General features: G+C 42.7%; 1 protein-coding gene and 1 pseudogene across 5 annotated transcripts in view; both read left to right on the forward strand.

Annotated features, from left to right (window-relative positions):
- UBE2U (ubiquitin conjugating enzyme E2 U) overlaps positions 1 to 20,931 on the forward strand; it is a 66,969-nt gene extending 46,038 nt beyond the window's left edge. For 3 of the 4 annotated variants that reach the window (XM_084787042.1, XM_084787043.1, XM_084787044.1), the window contains exons 9-10: positions 17,462 to 17,559; positions 20,607 to 20,931. In XM_084787042.1, the coding sequence (XP_084643168.1) occupies positions 17,462 to 17,559; positions 20,607 to 20,788 (280 nt within the window). In that variant the 3' untranslated portion in view covers positions 20,789 to 20,931. The remainder of the gene's footprint in view (positions 1 to 17,461; positions 17,560 to 20,606) is intronic. The other variant, XM_084787045.1, reaches the window with a different exon arrangement.
- Positions 10,245 to 12,207, forward strand: LOC311599344 (transmembrane protein 106B-like; annotated as a pseudogene). The gene has a single exon. The product of its transcript is annotated as a transmembrane protein 106B-like (transcript).
- Positions 20,932 to 21,178: the final 247 nt, after the last annotated feature.

Below are 21,178 nucleotides of genomic sequence, written 5' to 3' on the forward strand. Positions count from 1 at the left end.
AAAAAGCTGAGCTGTTTGAATGCTAGAACACTTCAAAATACATTATTTTGAGTTTATGGGCCAACTTATGTGCAGTGACCCTGTCAAAACAAAACACTCACACCTTATGCCATCTGGTGGCTGATGAGAGTATATATAGATCAAATGTTATTTGCATCTTATAAATGGCGAAATTGAGTAGTCGGGGGGAAAAAAACACACTTTGAATAAAGTTTTTAAAAGATTTTACATATGTGTACATTATATAGTGGCATAAATATTTGTATATACAAATGACTGCAAGCAGAGTCAAAACCTAAGGAATAGCAAAATTCAGCTTCTTTCCAGCTAAGTATCAGCAATGTTCTTAATGTCCATCAAAATACATAATATGTGATAAAGTACTCAGCTGAGAGGCTCAAGTAGAAAATATTTCCAAGTGAGTAATTGTGTAGGTATGCCATAATGCGTTGTTGTGCCAGTGTTTTGCTGTTTCTTTAAAGAATCATTGTTTACCGTTATGTATGAGTGTGTATGTGTGTATGCACGTGTACATATATGTATGTCCGGTCCCCTTGGTGATGAAGACACAGGTAGTTGTGAGCTGTCCAGTGTAGGTTCTAGAAACTGAACTGTGGTCTTCTCAGAGAGCAGAAGGCTCTCTTAGTTGTCAAGCCCTGTCCCCAGCTTCCTTTGTGGTATTTTTGGGTTTCTGTAAGGGGGTATGTGTTAGTTAACTTTTTTCATTTCTGTGAACACACACCCAGGGAAAGAGTGTTAAGAAAGGAAGTGCTTGATTTGGCTTACAGTGTGAGGGAAGCGGCCATTGGGATGGGGAGGCAGAAAGTGGGACAGCATGGTGGTTGTCACATTGTGTCCATAGCTGGGAAGCAGGGGGTCCGAATGCTGGTGCCCAGTTTGTGTCCTCCTTTTCTCATGTTAGCCCCTCTAGGACCCCAGCCCATGGGGGAGTGCTACTCACAGCCAAGGTCCATCCTCAGGCAAATCGCTCTGGAAATAAGATATGCCTAGAAGTGTGTCTCCTTCATGATTCTAAACCAAGCTAACAGCTGAAAGCAGCCATCACAGCAGGGTAAGGAGGCATCAGTGCTGTTGACGACTGAACTGTTTGACAAGCCCTCGATCACTGAGCTAAGTACCCAGCCCCTGATTTCTTGAGGCAAGGCCAGCTTTGAACTTTGTAACCTGGTCTAAATTCAAACTCACTATGCTCCTTGTCGCAACCTCCTGAGTCCAGAGACTACGAATGTGTACCATCGTGCCTGTCATCTCTGTTTAACATGTTTGAAAAGATGTACCTTACACTGACATTCCCTGTTTAAACACAAAATCAGAGTTGGAGATGCGTCTCAGTGGTAGAGCCCATTGCTTACCACACGTTAGGACAGTGGCTCTGTCCTTATTAATTATTCACTCATTAGTTCATTACTAGAAAAAAATGAAAGTTGAGACTCTTACTTGCATAGCATCTAGGAAAGATGCTTTTCCTCACCTACCTCTGTCTTTGCCTTCTCCTGTTGTCCCCCTTTTCCTGTTGTCCCCTTCTCCTGTTGTCCCCTTCTCCTGTTGTCCCTTCTCCTGTTATCCCCCTTCTCCTGTTGTCCCCTTCTGCTGTTGTCCCCTTCTCCTGTTGTCCCCTTCTCCTGTTGTCCCCATCTCCTGTTGTCCCCCTTCTCCTGTTGTCCCCTTCTCCTGTTGTCCCCTTCTCCTGTTGTCCCTTCTCCTGTTATCCCCCTTCTCCTGTTGTCCCCTTCTGCTGTTGTCCCCTTCTCCTGTTGTCCCCATCTCCTGTTGTCCCCATCTCCTGTTGTCCCCTTCTCCTGTTGTCCCCTTCTCCTGTTGTCCCCTTCTCCTGTTGTCCCCTTCTCCTGTTGTCCCCTTCTCCTGTTGTCCCCTTCTCCTGTTGTCCCTTCTCCTGTTATCCCCCTTCTCCTGTTGTCCCCTTCTGCTGTTGTCCCCTTCTCCTGTTGTCCCCTTCTCCTGTTGTCCCCTTCTCCTGTTGTCCCCTTCTCCTGTTGTCCCCTTCTCCTGTTGTCCCCTTCTCCTGTTGTCCCCTTCTCCTGTTGTCCCCCTTCTCCTGTTGTCCCCCTTCTCCTGTTGTCCCCTTCTCCTGTTGTCCCCCTTCTCCTGTTGTCCCCTTCTCCTGTTGTCCCCTTCTCCTGTTATCCCCCTTCTCCTGTTGTCCCCCTTCTCCTGTTGTCCCCTTCTCCTGTTGTCCCCTTCTCCTGTTGTCCCCCTTCTCCTGTTGTCCCCTTCTCCTGTTGTCCCTTCTCCTGTTATCCCCCTTCTCCTGTTGTCCCCCTTCTCCTGTTGTCCCTTCTCCTGTTGTCCCCTTCTCCTGTTATCCCCCTTCTCCTGTTGTCCCCCTTCTCCTGTTGTCCCTTCTCCTGTTGTCCCCCTTCTCCTGTTGTCCCCCTTCTCCTGTTGTCCCCTTCTCCTGTTGTCCCCCTTCTCCTGTTGTCCCCTTCTCCTGTTGTCCCTTCTCCTGTTATCCCCCTTCTCCTGTTGTCCCCCTTCTCCTGTTGTCCCCTTCTCCTGTTGTCCCCTTCTCCTGTTGTCCCCCTTCTCCTGTTGTCCCCTTCTCCTGTTGTCCCTTCTCCTGTTGTCCCCCTTCTCCTGTTGTCCCCCTTCTCCTGTTGTCCCCTTCTCTTGTTGTCCCCTTCTCCTGTTGTCCCCTTCTCCTGTTGTCCCCTTCTCCTGTTGTCCCCCTTCTCCTGTTGTCCCCTTCTCCTGTTGTCCCCTTCTCCTGTTGTCCCCTTCTCCTGTTGTCCCCCTTCTCCTGTTGTCCCCTTCTCCTGTTATCCCCCTTCTCCTGTTGTCCCCCTTCTCCTGTTGTCCCTTCTCCTGTTGTCCCCCTTCTCCTGTTGTCCCCCTTCTCCTGTTGTCCCCTTCTCCTGTTGTCCCTTCTCCTGTTATCCCCCTTCTCCTGTTGTCCCCCTTCTCCTGTTGTCCCCTTCTCCTGTTGTCCCTTCTCCTGTTGTCCCCCTTCTCCTGTTGTCCCCCTTCTCCTGTTGTCCCCCTTCTCCTGTTGTCCCTTCTCCTGTTATCCCCCTTCTCCTGTTGTCCCCCTTCTCCTGTTGTCCCCTTCTCCTGTTGTCCCCTTCTCCTGTTGTCCCCCTTCTCCTGTTGTCCCCTTCTCCTGTTGTCCCTTCTCCTGTTATCCCCCTTCTCCTGTTGTCCCCTTCTCCTGTTGTCCCCTTTTCCTGTTGTCCCCTTCTCCTGTTGTCCCCTTCTCCTGTTGTCCCCTTCTCCTGTTGTCCCTTCTCCTGTTATCCCCCTTCTCCTGTTGTCCCCTTCTCCTGTTGTCCCCTTCTCCTGTTGTCCCCTTCTCCTGTTGTCCCCTTCTCCTGTTGTCCCCTTCTCCTGTTGTCCCTTCTCCTGTTGTCCCTTCTCTTGTTGTCCCTTCTCCTGTTATCCCCCTTCTCCTGTTGTCCCCCTTCTCCTGTTGTCCCCCTTCTCACCCAGAAATACCATACTCAATTATTTTTCTCACCCTTCAATGAAGACCTAAGATTCCTTCTCCATTGGTGCCTTTTACCTAAAGTGTCTCTCCCTGCAGAGGCTTTACTAGTACCCAGGGTTACATCTTGGTCTGAGTCAAATGATAGCCTGGGATGCATGTGTGTAAGAGCAGGTCCCTGGAGCTGAGTCCTGACCTGTCTGCTTATCACCTCTGGCACCTTGAGCATCATATGTGACTTCTTTGTTCTTCAGTTGTATTCATTCAATAGCATCTGCCTTCCAAAGAGGTCTTGAGGATTCACTATTTCAATATATGTAAATGCTTCTAATGCTGCCTTGCACAGAGACATGCCCATAAGACTTGGAATTGTTTCTTCTGCTTCTTCTATGGCTCATGATCCTTTCAGAGAAGGAAAACCTTTCCTTTGAACTAGCAGGGGGAGGAGAAGGTGGGGTTCTTACCCTCTCAGAATGTGTTGCCCTGGCCATAACATTGCCTTCCTTGCAAAGCTATTTTACATCGAGTTTCTTGAATGATACCACATATTTAAAGTTTAGCATATGAAATCCAAGAAACATCAGTTCCTGAGGAGGGAAGAATATAGAAGTTTCTGCCCCCCCCCCCCCGCCCCAGCTTTCCACAGAATGAAAATAATCTCTGGCAGAAATATGTAAAAAATGTAAGTTTATCTCAAGTTGAAAAATAACATGTAGCTGACCACATGTATCTAGTACCATTGTGCCTGTAACTTGCATTCTCCGTTCTACCTCTCTTCAGACTGGCACAGTGCCCCATAAGGGTGACAAGGACCCAGCACACACTTCTCCATGTGAAACTGTCCTTTGTGTGCTCAGGTGTCCCAGTTTCCCTGTCACTTCTCCTGTAGTATGCTGCCCTGTCTCAGTCAGAGCCCATGCTGTTCAGATTTACCTGTCCATATGGAAGTATCCAGGCTAGGGGGATTGCCATAGCTCTGCATTCCCAATCCTCAGTGTAGTACACAGTACATAGTAGTTTAATTTTGTTGGAAAAAAATGCAAAAAAATAATATCTTGTCTCGCCATTTAACAGTAGAACTAAATAGAATAAATTTTAGGGAAAAAACCCTGAAATTGAAGGTATGTGATGTAGACAGTGTGGTTCTGTTTGGGAGATCTAAGGCATAATCCATAAACAGGGATTGAAAACTGGAAATATGGCCCTCATAAATATTTTATGCAAATTCTAAACTCTTACATGTGTTTTAGTTACTGTGACTATAAACTCATGATCATAATCAGATCATAAATACTCAGCATTCAATCATGTGACTTGGTGTTCATTTCTAAGGCTTTGTTTAATACTACCTTGACTGTCATTTGAATATTCATAAGCGCCTTATTCCTAAGAATAAGGAAATGGGAAACAAAATGAATCTAATATCTGATCTGTGGTTTGTGCTCATTTTCTCAAGAAAACCGGAGAGCACATGAAATCAGAAGTAACAAAGGCTGTCCTTTAGTGTGCCCTTGTGTATTCATTCCCATGCGAGCCTGCAGCACACTACAGCAAATGGTAACTCCCCTAGCAACAGAAGCAATCTCTATCCAGAGTCTAAGTTCTAGCAGCCAGCAAGTTACCTAAGCTATTGATTCTGGTGGAGACTTAGGCTCAGTATATAGTCTCTTCTTAAAAGAATATTGCCCCCACGCATACATGGCAGACTGTTGCAGTCCAAGTCTTAGGTGTTCCCTGAAGACCATGCGTCCCTCTTGGTTTTCTGTCAACTTGATACAAGCTCGAGTTATCTGGGAAGAGAAACCTTAATCAGGAAAATGCCTCCATCAGATTCCTGTAGGTAAGTCTGTAGGGCATTTTCTTGCTAGCTAATTGCTAGAGGAGGGTCCAGCCTATGGAGGCCGTATGACCCCTGTGCAGATGGTCCTGGGGGATAGAAGAAAGCAGCTTAGCAGAGCACGAGGAGTAAGCTAGTAAGCAGTGTTCATTCATGGCCTCTGCTTCAGTTCCTGTCTCCAGGTTCCTGCTCTGACTTCCTGATTTCACATTCCATGACTAAAGACAGTAACTGATAAGCCAAATAACCCCTCTCCTCCACCAAGTTGCATCAGGCCCTGCTGTTTTATCACAACAACAGTAAAGCAAACCAGTAGACCATGCTGGAGGCTTGGTCTGTGGTGCTACCAGGAGTTAGTGGGATTCTCAGGAGGAAGGCCCTAGTGGAAGGAAGTCACATGATTGAGGCATGCTTTGGGGGGAACACTGAGACTCCAGTCCATTCTTCTTTTTGCTTTCTGATCATCATGAAGTAAGCAGCTTTGTTTCTCTATAATACATCCTGCCTTGTCAAAGGCTCAAAGTGATAGGACCAAGTGGTTATGAACTGAAACCATGATCCACAAAGAAACCATTTTTTTTAGTTGATAATCTCAGGCATTTTGTCACAGTGACAAAGCTAAAGAGAGGTACAGAAAGAACAGGAAGTCATGTGCGAGAACAGTATCCACTCGATAGGCATTTCTCCGCCATCCCTAACGTTCCGTCGGAGCTGACAGGCAATGGTATAAATATAACACCCAAAGATGCACATCAGCATCCAACAAAGCAACAACTAACCAGCCCACATCCCGTCACTCAGCCTGCCCCATCGCACAGCATCAAACCCAGGCTCCTTCCTCCATTGTCAATGCGTCACCACCTCTGACACTTCCGTCTAGAAGAATTTTCCCTAATTTACCTGTGTAAGAAAAAATTAAGGCATCAAGAGCCCTCAAATTGTGTTGATGAGCACAAATCTTATTTGAGAATTAAGTATTTCCTACTTGTCTACCAGGACATACTTCCCAAAGCTTTAAAGTTTCCCTAAGTATCCATATCCTGTCTGCATGCAGGCAACAGTGAATCACATCCTCCTTTAAGGAAAGAGATTTGTGTGTGTACGTCAACATCAAGGTTGATTCTTAGACAATCTCACTTTGGTCTGTTGAAAAGGAGATGAATACCTGTGTTATGTCAGATACCGATGTATGCCTTCTGGTATTTACAGAACACATCCTGGACTCCTTGTCCTGTGTTTTGAAGTTACTATGTATTATGTTTACATCTGATTTTAACTGGCTGTGGGCTTCTTTCTTTCTTTCTTTCTTTCTTTCTTTCTTTCTTTCTTTTTTTCTTTCCTTTATGTGTGTATGGGAGGGTAGTATTTAAACTCATAAAACACAAATAATCTTTCTCTTGGAACAGCTGATTCCCTTTTCCTCCAGCTCTGTAGAAACATATTCATTTAACACTCTTTTCAGAGTGATTGGATTTAAACATCATTCTCATAGATTTACATAATTACACGGTGAATTTTTTTTTTTAGAAAATCCAGCATTTTTATTCCCGAAAGACTAGACCTCGAGTGCCATCTTGTGTTTAAAGGGAGAATTGGCATCGTGTGAACAACAGTTCATATTCTAAGATATAAATAAGGGGAAAATAGAATCAAGAAAAAAAATTGTAAAAATGAGTTCTTCCAAGCATAGCGGCACACATAAACAGTTCCTGCACTTGGTGGGTGGGAGACAGGAGGGTCAAGGGTTCGAGGCCTGCATCAGTTACTTCATGAGTTGCAATTGGAGTCAGATGCTGTAAGAGAATATATCCTAAAAACCAAGTGGCAAAACACTTTCCCAGCATTCCTGAGACCCCGGTTTTGACCTGCAGACCACAAAACAAAGAAAGGCAAAGAGGGTAATAAGCAACAATTCCTCCCAGGCCAGTACTTTCTCTCTCCGTAGATGTTTCAGAGAGTCTGAACTGCATACTTCATAGTGCACCCGCTCAGCTCTGATCCTCTTTCCCTCTAGTTTACTTCCGACACCTGATGGTGCTGAGCCATTCCTAATGCCCTCTATTTGTCTGTGAAACTGTCCAGGAAATTAGAATGTATCTGTATGTTATAAAGCTTTTTTAAAAAGGGGGGGGGGTAAGGAGTGGGGGTTAAAAAACAAAGCTTAAGCAGGGTGGTCATCGAGGGCTGGGAGGGGGCGGGGCTGGAGCTGGGGAAAGGTGTGATTCGAAGGATGTCCTGGCAGAACCGGAGTGCAATGTGTTCTCGAACATCTTAGGTCAGGCTGTGTCTGGTGTGTGGAATTGCTGTCTCAGAGGAGGGCTGCTTCGCTGTCCTCTTCGGTGGCGTGAGCGCCTCTTGAAGATAACCGTATCTAGTTACTTAAATGTCCTTTAATGGATTTTTGATTCCTTTCTGCTCTTCTTATGGAGATAGTTGGTTTCACCGATTTCGTGTGGCTTCGTGGCTGTGGCAGAGGATTTGGTAGACCATGGTGTCAACAGCAGAGCTGAGGTTGCTGCCATCCACTTCTCTGCTAAATTTCCTCTGATTCTGCTACAGGTCTGAAGAGCTCTGGCCTGCTCTAGTCTCTCTCTCTCTCTCTCTCTCTCTCTCTCTCTCTCTCTCTCTCTCTCTCTCTCTCTCTCTCTCACACACACACACACACACACACACACACACACACACACACACACACCCTCCCACTACTTGAGATGCAAGGAAGGAGGAAGATTGAGAAGGAAGATAAGAAATCTCATTGGGTTGGGTTGTTTGCGGAAGGACAAAATAATTTCATGATTCCCGCTGTCTGCATAAACCTACTTTTCAGGGGCTTGTTGTAAATTATGTAAGAATTTAAAGTGAGCAAGCGTTAAGGGTGTTTGTTTTACTTTTTTCACTGGGTAATTATGGCATCTTGTGTCATAATTTAATTTGCATTTCTTTCGTAGCAGCAAACATTTCATTTTTATAATTTGGAAACACTATGTCATTGGTGCAGGCTATCCTTGAACTATCTGGGTCTTGATCTTGCACTCTTATTACTCCTGCCTCTGTTTCCCAAGCGCTGGCCCCACCATAGCACTGCAGATGGTTAAGCCAGAGAGCAACGGTGGCAGCCAGTGGGAAAAGCACTAACTGTACCAGCCTGACTACCTCAGTCCCACCCCCTGGAGTCCACATAAAACACCTACTGCAGTGGTACACATCTGTAATCTAGACTCCTTTCATCAGCTTAGAGGCAGAGACAGGAGAATTGCCCAGAAGTTTCCAGGACAGCTAATCTGGAGCAGCAGGAACAAGAGGGGCTCTACCTCAACAAGGTAGAAGGTGAGAACCACTGCCCAGAAGTTGTCCTCTGACCTGCACATTTGCTCTGTACTCTGTGTATGACCCACACACACATGCACGTACATGTGTGATAAACTATTTTAAGTCAGATTTTCTTTAAGACAGAGGTATAGCAGTAGGAACAAAATATGAAAGTCAATTGTTAGAGTTTTTGAAGTCATATTTACCCTACAGAAAGTAAAGTCCTAATGATTTTTATAACTCTTGGCTGACAAAGAGCTGGTTATTCCTGTGTAATCATGTGACCCTGGGTAGAGAGACCTTACTGTCCCTGAGGCTCTGGATGGCTGCGTCCATTAGCACAGGCCTGTGATCCCAGAATTTGAGAAGCAGAGGCAAGAAGGTCAGAAGTTCAAGGTCGTTCTCAGCTACAGAGAGTTCAAAGCCGCCCTGGGCTCCATCAATTAGGTCTTGATAGAGAGCAAGAATGAGCACTAGATGGCTTAAGAGAGGTCATGTCTAGTCCCCAGGAAAAGACTAAACAGGAACCATAAAAACCTAAAACGAGCCCTAGAAGTCACAAGCTGATTCAAAGGTACTGAATTACATGTCACAGCAAAGCACCACCACGTTTAAAGGAAGGTATGACAATCCAAAACGTGACAACACAAAATTACAGCTTTTATTCTCCCATATAAAATGAGTAGTCATGAATATAAGCAGGAGATTCGAAGCCAGAGCGGAAGTCACTAAGGTTGATGATGAAGTTAGTAGTTGTGGACCTTAGAGCAACGATATTGACATCTGATAGAAGATGGCCAACTCAAAATGAACTCAATACTTTTGGATATTTTTATTTTGTCTCATAATGCTTTGTCTAAGCATTTTTTATCATTACTGATGTTTTGCTTATATATTTATGATTTCTGATTTTGTGGTTTTCTGGGCATGTGTATGTACACCCCAGGATTTTTATTTATGTCTTTAGTTTTCTACTCTGGTTTGTTTTCTTATTTGCCAGTTTGTTTTCTAAAGAGAGAGAAAGAAGGCATGGAGTTGAATGGGTAGGTGGGTGGAGAGGACCCAGGAGGAGATGAGGAAGAGAAACCATGATCAGAATATGTCTATGGGAGAAAAAAATCCATTTCAATTAAAATAAAGCCATGAAAAATGTGGAAGAAAGAAAAGGAAGACGTGCAGAAGAATACAGATCATCTATAGCTGCACGTAGCACTCTTGGTTAGCAGTGACTTCAGGGCTGGAGATGCGTCACTCCATGCTTTCCTGGCTTTGTGGGTGACGGGGAGAGCTCTGACAGGGTTCTCAGGTACTAGCTTTGGAACTTGAGTTGCTGCTTCCATTGTTTTACCTTTCTCTAAATCAATTTGGTAAAAAAGAAAAAAAGAAACTTACTGTATGGAGGATGGGTATAATGGTGCATACTTGAAGCTTAGCAATTGGGAGATTGAGGCAGGGGGATCATGAGTTTAAGATTAAGGTGGATTAACTATATCTTCTCTCTAAAAATTATATGTGTGTGTGTGTCTTATTAGTATATTAAAATTTATATATAAATGTGTATTTATAACTTGAAACTCCACTAAAATTAATATCTGTATAGGCACCTACACACCCTCTTCTATTGAAAGACCAGAAAAACACTGTAGAAGAAATCTTTAGTGAGCTTAAAAATGTAGTAAATAAAAGAGAAAGGGGAAACATTGAAAATTAAGAACTTAGGCAACCAAGTAGCAGCAGAGTGGGATGTACCAGAAATACACTCAACCAAGAGAAGAAAGAATATCACGCAAGGATGACAACACTGTGCTCAAATAGCCATAAAGGAAAAACAGGGCATGTCCACAGCACCCAGGAACTCCGGGATATGATCAAAAGGCCTAACTAACTAAGAGTCTTTTAATCTATTCAATGAAATTAGAGTAGAAAATGTTCTAAATCTAGAAAAATAAGTGAACATTTAAAACAGAGGGTTCTTAGAACCCCAAATAGGCATGAGCATAGAAAAACCTCTATATGACTTAGTCAAGATGCAAAAAGTAGAGATAAGAGAAATAATATTAAAAGTTGAAAGGGCAAATTCATTTCCTGATGCCTGCTTTTCCAGATATAGAACTCTCAGCTTCTTCTCCAGCACCATGTCTGCCTGCATGCTGCCATGTTTCCCGCCATGATGATAATGGACTAAGTCTCTGAAACTGGTTTCTCTGTGTAGCCTTGGTTGTCCTGGACTCACTTTGTGGACAGGTTGGCCTCAAACTCACAGAGATTTGCCTGCCTCTGCCTCTGCCTCCCGAGTGCTGGGATTAAAAGCGGGAGCCACCACCACTCTGCTTTTGTTAACACCAGAGAAGAAGTCAGCTGCCAGTCTAGCGTTGGCGACAAGACCACTGAAAACTGCGATGGTGCACATTTTCCCCCTTCACAAAAGGAATCAGCCTGACGGAGGGGAAAAGGAACTGATTATTCACCATCTGAGAACCCTGTTGAGTTCCCAAAGCCAAGACATAAACATTGAACCCAGAGAGGAGACTAAGGGGATCTCACATTCCCTTTAAAACCTCAAACATGGGAAAGTCTCTTTCTCATTTACCTTTGCTTTCAAATAAAGAAGATGGTTATGATGGGGCCACATCGACAGACAATAGGAGGAGTGGATTGGTTAGCAGTGAAGTGCAAAATGAAGATGGAAGAAGTGGAGATGTGTCTCAGTTTCGGTATGTGGAACTTACTGGAAGAGATAGTGTCATTTGACCCACTTGCCAAGGAACAAGAAGAATTCCTAGGGGGTGAGAAAACCAGCTGGTGGCTTTGATTCCATACAGTGATCAGCAGTTATGGCCAAGAAGAACAAAGCTGTATGTGATGGCATCTGTATTTGTCTACCTGCTCCTCTCTGGATTGGCTGTGTTTTTTCTTTTCCTTTGTTTATTGATGTGAAGTATATTAATGTAAAATCAGCCTACGTCAGTTGTAATTTTCAGAAGCAAACTATATATTTAAACATTACAAACACACTAAATATAACAAGCAATAACTATTATTCCGTTGAAGTTGAAAACATCACTGCTCAAGTTCAGTTTTCAAAAACAGTTCTTGGGAAGGCACGCTCAAACAACATACCTAACATCGGTATCAGTCTGCTTGATATGAATCAGATGACTATACAGTACTCATAGTTATTGCAGAGGCAATGAGTTACATGTATGAATTCTGTACACTGATCTCCATCACAGTACACAACATAATACTCATGATGCAAGTTACTGTAACAACAACATACTTTGGATACTCTGAGGAAATATCGCAGGAGAGGTACCAGTATGTCAACTGTGGAAGGAACACAACTTACCAGTTGGCCCACTCTGAGTGTCTAAATGTCCTGCAGCCACAACAGTGAACTCTACAGGAGATGTAATTAGAGCCTCTTCGTGAGCATCTTCAGAACTGTCAATAAGGAGGTACTGCCTAGAAGGGCATCTTTAATTGAGCATGTCTAAAGTTTACACTCAGACACTGAGGGTTCAGCTGACAGAATCTGGTCCTTACACAGTTAGTGGACCCTCGTTCTACAATGACGATTTGCTCCCACCAAGAACTTTTACTAGATCATAAGTTAACCGACTGCCTTTCTTTCACCTTTGTTCCCAAGGTAAAAAAATGAGACTTCCTCTAAACACAATAAATTATTATATAAAAGTGATATATTTAATCTGTATCTCTATTGATGATACAGTTCTATCATGAACATAATTTGAAAAATAACTTCTGATGGTTTTCATGTGAAATTATTGAAAGCCTATTGTTCATGGAGGACTTTTAAAAACTGATTTGTTTTATAAATTCCCATTCTTACATGCTAGTCTTTCAGCAATATGATAACTTAGCTATTAAGTGAAAGTTTTTAGCCTTGAATTTGTTGAAATTCTACTCATTTGCATGATTTTGTTTTATTTCTAGCTAATGGTTGCGTAATATTTACCAACCATAACAGTCTGCCAAATTCTGTTCTTCACTTTATAAGAACCTCTCGGTAAATGTTTCATGTGTAGCTTTTGAACTTTCTGTGTGATCTTCAAACATATTCCTTTAATGTACAATATTGTAAATTAACTGCATGGTTTTTAAAAAAATACACTGAAAGGGAGGGAGAAGTAGGAGTGGCTAAGTTGGTAAAATGTTTGCCTTCTGAGCAAAGGAACCTGAGTCTCATCTACAGAACCCATGTAAAAATGCCAGACATGGTGGCATGTGCCTGTGACCGAGAGCAGGGAGGTACAGGCAGGAGAATTACTGACACTCACTGGCCTGCTAGTTGAACCTGATTGATGAGCCTATAGGCCACAGAAAGTCCCTGCTCAAAAGAGGTTGGCTGCATTTCTGAGAATGACACCCAAGGTCGCTCTCTGGCCTGCACATGTTGTATGCATTAGAGAAAGGCGAAACAACGGAAGCAACAACTCAAGTTCCAAAGCTAGTACCTGAGAATCCTGTCAGAGCTCTCCCCACCACCCACAAAGCCAGGAAAGCATGGACCGATGCATCTCAAGCCCTGGAGTCACTGCTAACCAAGAGCGCTAGATCCAGCAACACAGCTGGGCGCTGTGTGCACACCTTTGATCCTAGCATTCAGAAGGCAGAAGCAGGCGGATCTCTGTGAGTTTGAGGCTAGCTTGGTCTACAATGAGAGTCCCAAGACAGTCAGGACTGTTACATAAAGAAATCCTGTCTCTCGAAAAAACAAAAATTATATACTCAAATGCAAGTGAAATGCTAACAGACTCACTCTGTCAAGCCAGCTGTAACCAAATACCAAACTGGATAAAGATATAGCAAAAAAGAAAAGTAGACCAATATCATTGCTGAACAGAGATGAAAAGGTTCCCTGTAAAATACTTGTAAATCAAATTCAAGAACACAATATGAAGATCATGGACATGACCAAGTTGATTTTTTCCCAGGGATGTGAGGTGTTCCATCTAAATATATACCATACATAAGTAGATTTGAAAATGTATAAACATCTCAACAGATGCTGAAAAGGCCTTTGATGAAGTTCAGCAGCACCCTTCATGACAGAAGCCTTGAGGAACCTAGAAACAGAAGGAAGATACCTCAACATAATAAAGGCTACGTGACGAAGCTGGAGCCACCATTATACAACATAGAAAACAAGAAGCATTTCCTCTCACACATGAAGCAAGAGTTAAAAATAGGGCTTGATGCTTCAGCTAAAGTTATAGACAAGAAAGAAAAACAAGAGGTATAAATAGGAAAAGAAGTGAGAATTCCCCTTCTTGCAAATAGCATGATCCTAGATTCCAGAAGTCCTAAAGATGTACCAGAATAGTCTTTAAAAGAATAGCATTTTCAGAAAAGTAATAGAAGACAACATCAGCATGCAAAATCTAGCAGTAGCCTTTCTGTATACCAACATACTAAGGAAAAAATCAGAAAAAAATCCCATTCCCAATAAAAATAAAATACTTAGGAATGAACCTGAGGAGGTAAATGACATTTATAATGAAAACTTTAAGAGACTAAAGAAAGTACAGAGGACATTAGAAGACGGAAAGGACTTGCACAGTCCCAAATTGGCCAAACTGACATTGTGAAAATGAGTTATGTGAAGACTAACATTGTGAAAATTTTACCAAAATTGATCTACAGACTCAACATGAACTTCAAAAAACTCCTGTAACATTTAGGGTGTGAAGAGGACATAAGAAGATAGATAATGATGTTTAATTAGATAGAAAGATAGATAGATAGATAGATAGATAGATAGATAGATAGATAGAACGAACACATAGACATATATGCAAATGAAACCTATTTGTATGCTAACTTTAACTTAATATTTTAAAGAACTAGATTCATATAAACTAATATGGGGAAGACCAAAAAGAGACTAATGAGCACAACTGAGCCATGGGACAATCACCAAACAAAAGAGGACTTGGGTAATTGAATGGGTTCAGAAGAAGGGACAGAAAAATATTTGAAGAAACTGTTAAGGCTGAAATCGTTCCAAATTTGATGAAAATCTTGAAGTCACATACCAAGAAACTTCATGAATCCTAGGATAAGGAATATTCAGAAACACCAAAGTCTATGCTAATCAAATCTCTGGAACTCAGAGATGAGAAAAATCTTAAAACAGCAAATCAGCCTGGCTCAGTGTTAAAGGGCTTGTTTGGCAAGAATGAGACACTGTGTTTTAACTCTAGCACCACAAAACACACACACACACACACACACACACACACACACACACACACACACACAGATACTACAAGCTAGCAAAGGATTTTTAATTCATATGTAGAAAATAAATGATAACATCCAATAGCATCATGTCAGAAAGCACGCAGGCAAAATATTATTATTTCAAGCACCGTTAACTGCTTGAAACTGTCCAGCTTGCATCCTATACCCAATAAATGTTATCTTTCTGAAATAAAGCTCTCAGATCAATAAATCTAATGAAGAAATTTCTTGAAAGACAATAGCCAATGAGAATTAAAAATAGACAACTGGTCAGTGTTGGCGCACGCCTTTCATCCCAGCACTGAAGAAGCGGAGGCAAGCAGATCTCTGAGTTTCAGGCTAGCCTGGTCTACAGAGAAAGATCCAAGACAGCCTGAGGTACACAGAAAAACCTTGTCTTGAAAAAACCAAAAAGAAAAAAAACTAGGTAAAGGCTTGTGGGGAATCTCGTTGGCACAGCACTTGTACAGCACCCATGAGGCTTTGGGTTTGATCATCAGTACTACAGGGAAAAGGGAAAGAAAACAAATGGATAACCTAAATAATTACATGCCTGACACATTGAATCTAGGCCTAAAAATACCTGCAAAAAGCACTAAGCTCAGATGGTATCCTTGGAGAATTTTCCTACACACTTAGGAAAATAACAGAAATGTACACAAAATCTTTCAGAAAACAGATTAGGAAGGAGCAGCCGCCAGCACCTGTCGCAAAGTGTTAACATGATGGGAAAGCCAAGTACATGTAAAGTGGGACTCAGTGTGCGTCGTGTGCATAAATGCAAAAGGAAAGAGCTGGCCACAGTGGCACTCACCTGTCACCTCAGTACTTAGGAGACTGAGGCAGGAGGCCAGCCTGGGCTAAAGAAAACAGAAGAGCAGGGGGCGTGGAGATCTTCCTCGACTTAATAAAACACATCTGTGAGGAATCAACGCCATCCAGCAAATGCCTCATCTCTATGTCTCTTGATTTTCACTAATAAGTTTTTCACAAGAGGCAAAACAAAACAAAGTGAACAAACTATTATTTATTCCATAATTGTTAAGGAAATTTTCACATCTGGACTGGTCCCTCGGATAGTCTTGGTAGCATGACTTAGGCTCTCCACCATCTTTACCATCTTGGTCACTTTTCCAGAAGTTAAGATTTCTTTCTGTTAAAACAACCTCCTGTTGTAGTGGGCTGAATAGAGACCCCTCCCTCTCCATTCTTACCTTTCCCCTGGCTGCATCTCATACTAAGATGATTGAAAAGCAATGTCTACAAATGTAATTAGTTACAGCGAAACCCCACTGAACAGAGGAGTGTTCTACAGCCAGGACGTTGGCCTTGAGAAAAGAAGGTTGGACATGGTGACACACACCTGAAATCCCTGCACTCTGAGGCAGGAAGCTGAGACATAAATAGATGGAGTGTGAGGCCTGGCTGGACTTTGTTTTGGGGGAAGGGGAGGACACAGAGATATGCCAGGGAAGGTAGCTCCGTGGAGTGGAAGCGGAGGTTGAAACGATGAGGCAAGGGCTTCAGGGAGCCAATAGAAGCTGGCTGTAGACAAGGAGGATTCTTTTGGATTCCTGCCTGGAACCTTCAGAAGGAAGAGGCCAAACCCGGACCTCCAGCCTCTCAAGCTCTCTGAGGAAAAAGTGTCTGCTGCAGTAGTCCTTTACCCACAGTTCAGCCATCCAAAGTCAACCACAGTTTATAAAGATTAAGTAGGAAAATCTAGGGAAAAAAGCATTCTTCAAATGCATGCATCCTGAGTAACATGATAAAATGGCAGCCCCTTAGCCCACCTTCTCACCCAGAGTGAGACCTGGCCCTCAGTCCAGCACTCCACCACACGCTATCCACCCATGCCACTCAGTAGCTGACTGGGTCATCAGGCACCATGATAGTATCTCAGAAAGCACTTGCTTTCCTTAACAGTAGCTTCCAAAGCATGATGTAATGGTGATGTAATTTGGACATGCCAAAGAAGCTGTAAACTGCTTCCTGCAAAGAGAAAGTCTGGCTTAATCAGCAAATTCCTTTGCTGATTAACCATGTGGAGGGTTACCTTTGAATCTTCTGTTTGTGAAGAGAGAAACAGAAATGTGTCTTAGTGCCGTTGCCCCTCACAGCACAGTCAGTGTCAAAAGTTAGTGCACAAGACATAAAAGGCATTAAGTGTATGCAGGTATGTATGGAGGCTGCACAGGTGGGACCTGACACTGGACGTGGTTGCAGGCATCCACTGGAGGTCCCACACATATGCAGGAAAGAGGCAAAGAGGGCATTTCAAAACCAAGTTTGTGGTCATTTCTCATGGTGGCCCTAGCTATGCAGCATGCTGTTTTTACCTTTGCAATATGACAGCATTTACCATTAATCCCCAGCACATTTGTTTCTCTCACTACTGTTCCACTGGAAAGTGCACACTGAAATAAAAAGTCATGGTTGGTCAACATTCAGAATGACGTCATGTCCCAAGCCCATCGTTCCAGGACACTGTTCTATCTTTCTGTTTCATTCCACCTGCTTGATTTATCTTCCTTAAGTGTAATTCATCTCCCACAGTTTATAGATGCCTCTGTTTTCCTGTTTTACAGGTTTGGGCTCACTAAGTGCCAGTTCGCTAGAGAAAATAAATTGCCTCAACGCAGTAACAATCGCTTCTTCAAAAAGAAGGTTGTCCACCCATCTCCAAGTAAATTGGATTTAGCTTTTTTTTCTATCTAAACTATTGTTTATTATTATAAACTTAAACTATTGCTCAACTCAAATAAGTTTGAGTACATGCAGCTTAAAGAGTATTATTTCAACTCTACCAAAATCAGTTCAATAAACTAATTATATAGGAGTTGAAGATTTTAAAATTGGACTAGATTTTGTATTTTCAAGCCTACTATGCTCCTTAATATGTTAATATACAATTTGAAAAGTCAATGCTAGGCTTCAAACTGTGAAAAAGTAGCCAAACCCAAAAAGGCCTGGACACTGACTCCTGATGTTTCATGTTGGCAACATGGTTGAGAGGAAAAAAGTAGCATCTATTGTAGGTTTTTGTGTTTAAAACCCAATTTTTCAGTGAAACTGTGGGTAGTTGGGAATGAAATGCAGGTCATGAGATGGAAGAGAGAGCTCATAACTAAAGCAGAAGTCCCCGAGGAAGGAGAGGGCAGCTTGGCATATGGGGTCACAGGACTTAGAACCAGACTCTTCACAGTCGGCTCTGGAGTCAGTCACTTCCCACTCAGCTGGGGCTGGGGCTGTGTCCCCAGAAGAGGTTCTGTAAATATTCCTTCTAATAACTGCTCCAGCTGAGGGGATTCTCTGACCACGCGCTCTGTGTGTAAAAATCTCCTTGTAGGCTGGAGAGTCCTAAAAAGCACTAGCTGGAGATGCCCCCTGCCACCTGATCATTAAGCCATCTCAGTGTATGAGTGCCAGCCACAACAGCTTCCTTCACTCACTGTTCTAAGGACCCCACTCCAACCCCTTCCCCTACTACCTCTCACTGTCCTGGCTGCCTTTGCACTGCCTCAGCAGTGCCCTCTCTTCCTCCTCATCCTGGTAAGTACACTCGGTTCCTCCTGTGAATGGCCATCCTGTCAACTCCCTTCATGGCTCCCCACAGACTAAGGGATCCGTAAGGGCTGGTAAGACACAGTTCGTTCCAGCCTTCTCTATTTTTTCCTTGAGGTCTCTCTCTTCCCTTCACACAGCCTCTGCCTTCCTGCATCGTCACCATTTTCACATGTAGATGAGGTCATTTGTTCACGTTGATAAGTATAGTGATGTCTGTCTATGCTTTTTCAAACTGCCTCCTACAGCTCGCATCTGCTATTGTCACCAGATTTCAAATGACTTCATCACTTCCCATTTCCTTTAGGGTGAAATTGGGGTTCCTTGATTTTCTCAAACCTATCTGTCTTTTTCAGTAAGATTTCTTAACCCTTGTCCCTGCATCTAGTGGGTCACATTTCTTCATTATCTGCATTTTTTTTCTTTAAAAAAAAAAGATTCTATTTATTCTATGTATTTGAGCACTCTATCTGCATGTATTCCTGCAAGCCAGAAGAGGTCATTAGAGAGTATAGATAGTTGTGAGCCACCATGTGGTTGCTGGGAATTGAACTCAGGACCTTAGGAAGAGCAGACAGTGCTCGTAACAACTGAGCCATCTCTCCAGGCCCCTATTTTTTCTGTTTTAAAAAAATTTACCGTTATTTATTTACATGTACATGTGTGTATGTCTGTCTATGTGCATGTGCCTGAAGTTAGGAGTATCCCTTGGAGCTAGAGTTACAAGCAGTTGTAAGCTGCCTGGTGCGGATGCCAGGAGTTTAATTCTGGTCCTCTGAGAAAAGAATGCATGTTCTTAACTGCAGAGTCATCTCCCCAGCTCTCCTGCTTTATTTTAACATTTAAAAAGCACAGTTTCTTCACTTCCAACTTCTAACACTATTCCTTCCTCTTAACATTCTAGTACCTAGGCATCCTCTTCCATTCAGTTCAGATAAAGGATGAGCATCTCTCATGCGAAAACTGATACCAGAAAAAACTCCACTGCCCTGCTGATCTATGTATAAAATTACTTACATGTACAAAATTACCATCAGTTCATAAGTTATATGTGAAACGTTTTTAAATTATTACTAGTTCTTTGAGAATTACATACAGTGTGTTCTGATCATATTTATCCCTCCCCCAATCACAGGTAAGTTTTGTGTGTAAGCTTGGGCTATCACAAGAGATTTCGTTACGTGTGCGCAGACAGTCCAAAAATCCAAAACACCTCTGGTTTCCCAAAGTTCTCATAAGGCAAACTCAGCCCATGCTAACCTTTCTAGAGGTTTCCCAAAAAGTCTAACAGCACTTCTCTCTTGGCCACATCATCCTATGATTTCTTTTGCTGTATTAACAAATTACCCAACACACACTTAGTGTTTCACAGTTCTGGGTGCCAGGAATTCTGGCACATCTTAGCCAATCCTCTTCTCACAGTGTCATAAGTCTTTTGAGAACTTTAAGGCTGGAACTGGGGAAGTACCTCTATCTTCAGTCTGAGCAAGGTAGAATGCCTTTCCCTACGATGTACCTGTAAGGGGCTGGAGAGATGGCTCAGTGGTTAAGAGCGCCGCCTGCTCTCCCAAAGGTCCTGAGTTCAATTCACAGCAACCAAATGGTAGCTCACAATCACCTCTAATGTGATCTTTTGTCTTCTTCTGGCCTGCCAGTGTACATGCAGGCAGAGCACTGTATACATAATAATAAATAAATAATTATTTTTTAAAAAGATGTAAGTGTAAGCCAGCACTTATATAGTAAGTATAAGTCCCCAGGATGAGCTAATGAATAACAAAAAGGTTGGGAGAAGAGTGTAAAACATATCATTTAGAAGGTTTTAAAAGGGAGGAAGGCTGGAGAAATGGCTCTGCAGTTAAAAAGCTCTTACTGCTCTTGTGACAGCTATTCAGTTGCCAGCACCCATGGAGGGTGTTCACAACCTTCCAGCTCCAGGGGATATAGCAGTGTCTTCTGGATTTTGCACACACTGTATTTACATATATAAACATCACACACATACACACACACATGCATGTACACGCACGTACACACATTCAATACACAACAGTTTCTATAAAAGTTTTTAAAGGATGTATGTCCTCATTCAGATGATTATCAGCATTAGATCTCTCATTGTTTTTTCCCACTAAGTCCAATACATTTCTCTCATGTTTCCCACCACAGCTGAAGGTTCTCATAATTATGAAACGGAAAGTGAAGAAGAGGTTTATGAAGTACCACAGGAGTGGAAAAATAAAAACTCACCAGAAGAAAGTGAATACGAAGCACCATTGGAAGACGAAGTGGACACCCTGGTTGCCTGGACCAGTTCTCTTAATGTAGATTCTTTGGAGAATGACAGCTAGCCCACAAGGATTTCACACAGCACCCAGCTATAGCGCAGCCTCATTGGATCACTTTTGGAAGATGCTCAGAACATAGCTTCTGCTCTCTATCCCTGTTGGTCTTATCTTTCTACAAGCACAAAATACAAATATAAGTCAATGAATTTGTTGCTGTAGGTTTTTAAAACTCTATTCCTGTTTGGAACTAAGTAATCAAAATTGAGTGCTTACTGCAGTGTTCTGTCAATGCTGTTACACATATTCCCACAATCCATAGGGTACAGAAACTAAGTTCTTACCAGCAACAGGCAGTGGGACAGGAATAATGCTGAAGAACGAAAGGAAGGACAGGCATTTCAGAGCATGGACTTAACCCAGGTAGAGAAACCTGTGGCTTCACCTGTAACCTGC

The sequence above is a fragment of the Acomys minous genome (genome assembly GCF_964271855.1).
Source record: "Acomys minous genome assembly, chromosome: 6".
In the NCBI taxonomy this organism is placed as follows: Eukaryota; Metazoa; Chordata; class Mammalia; order Rodentia; family Muridae; genus Acomys; species Acomys minous.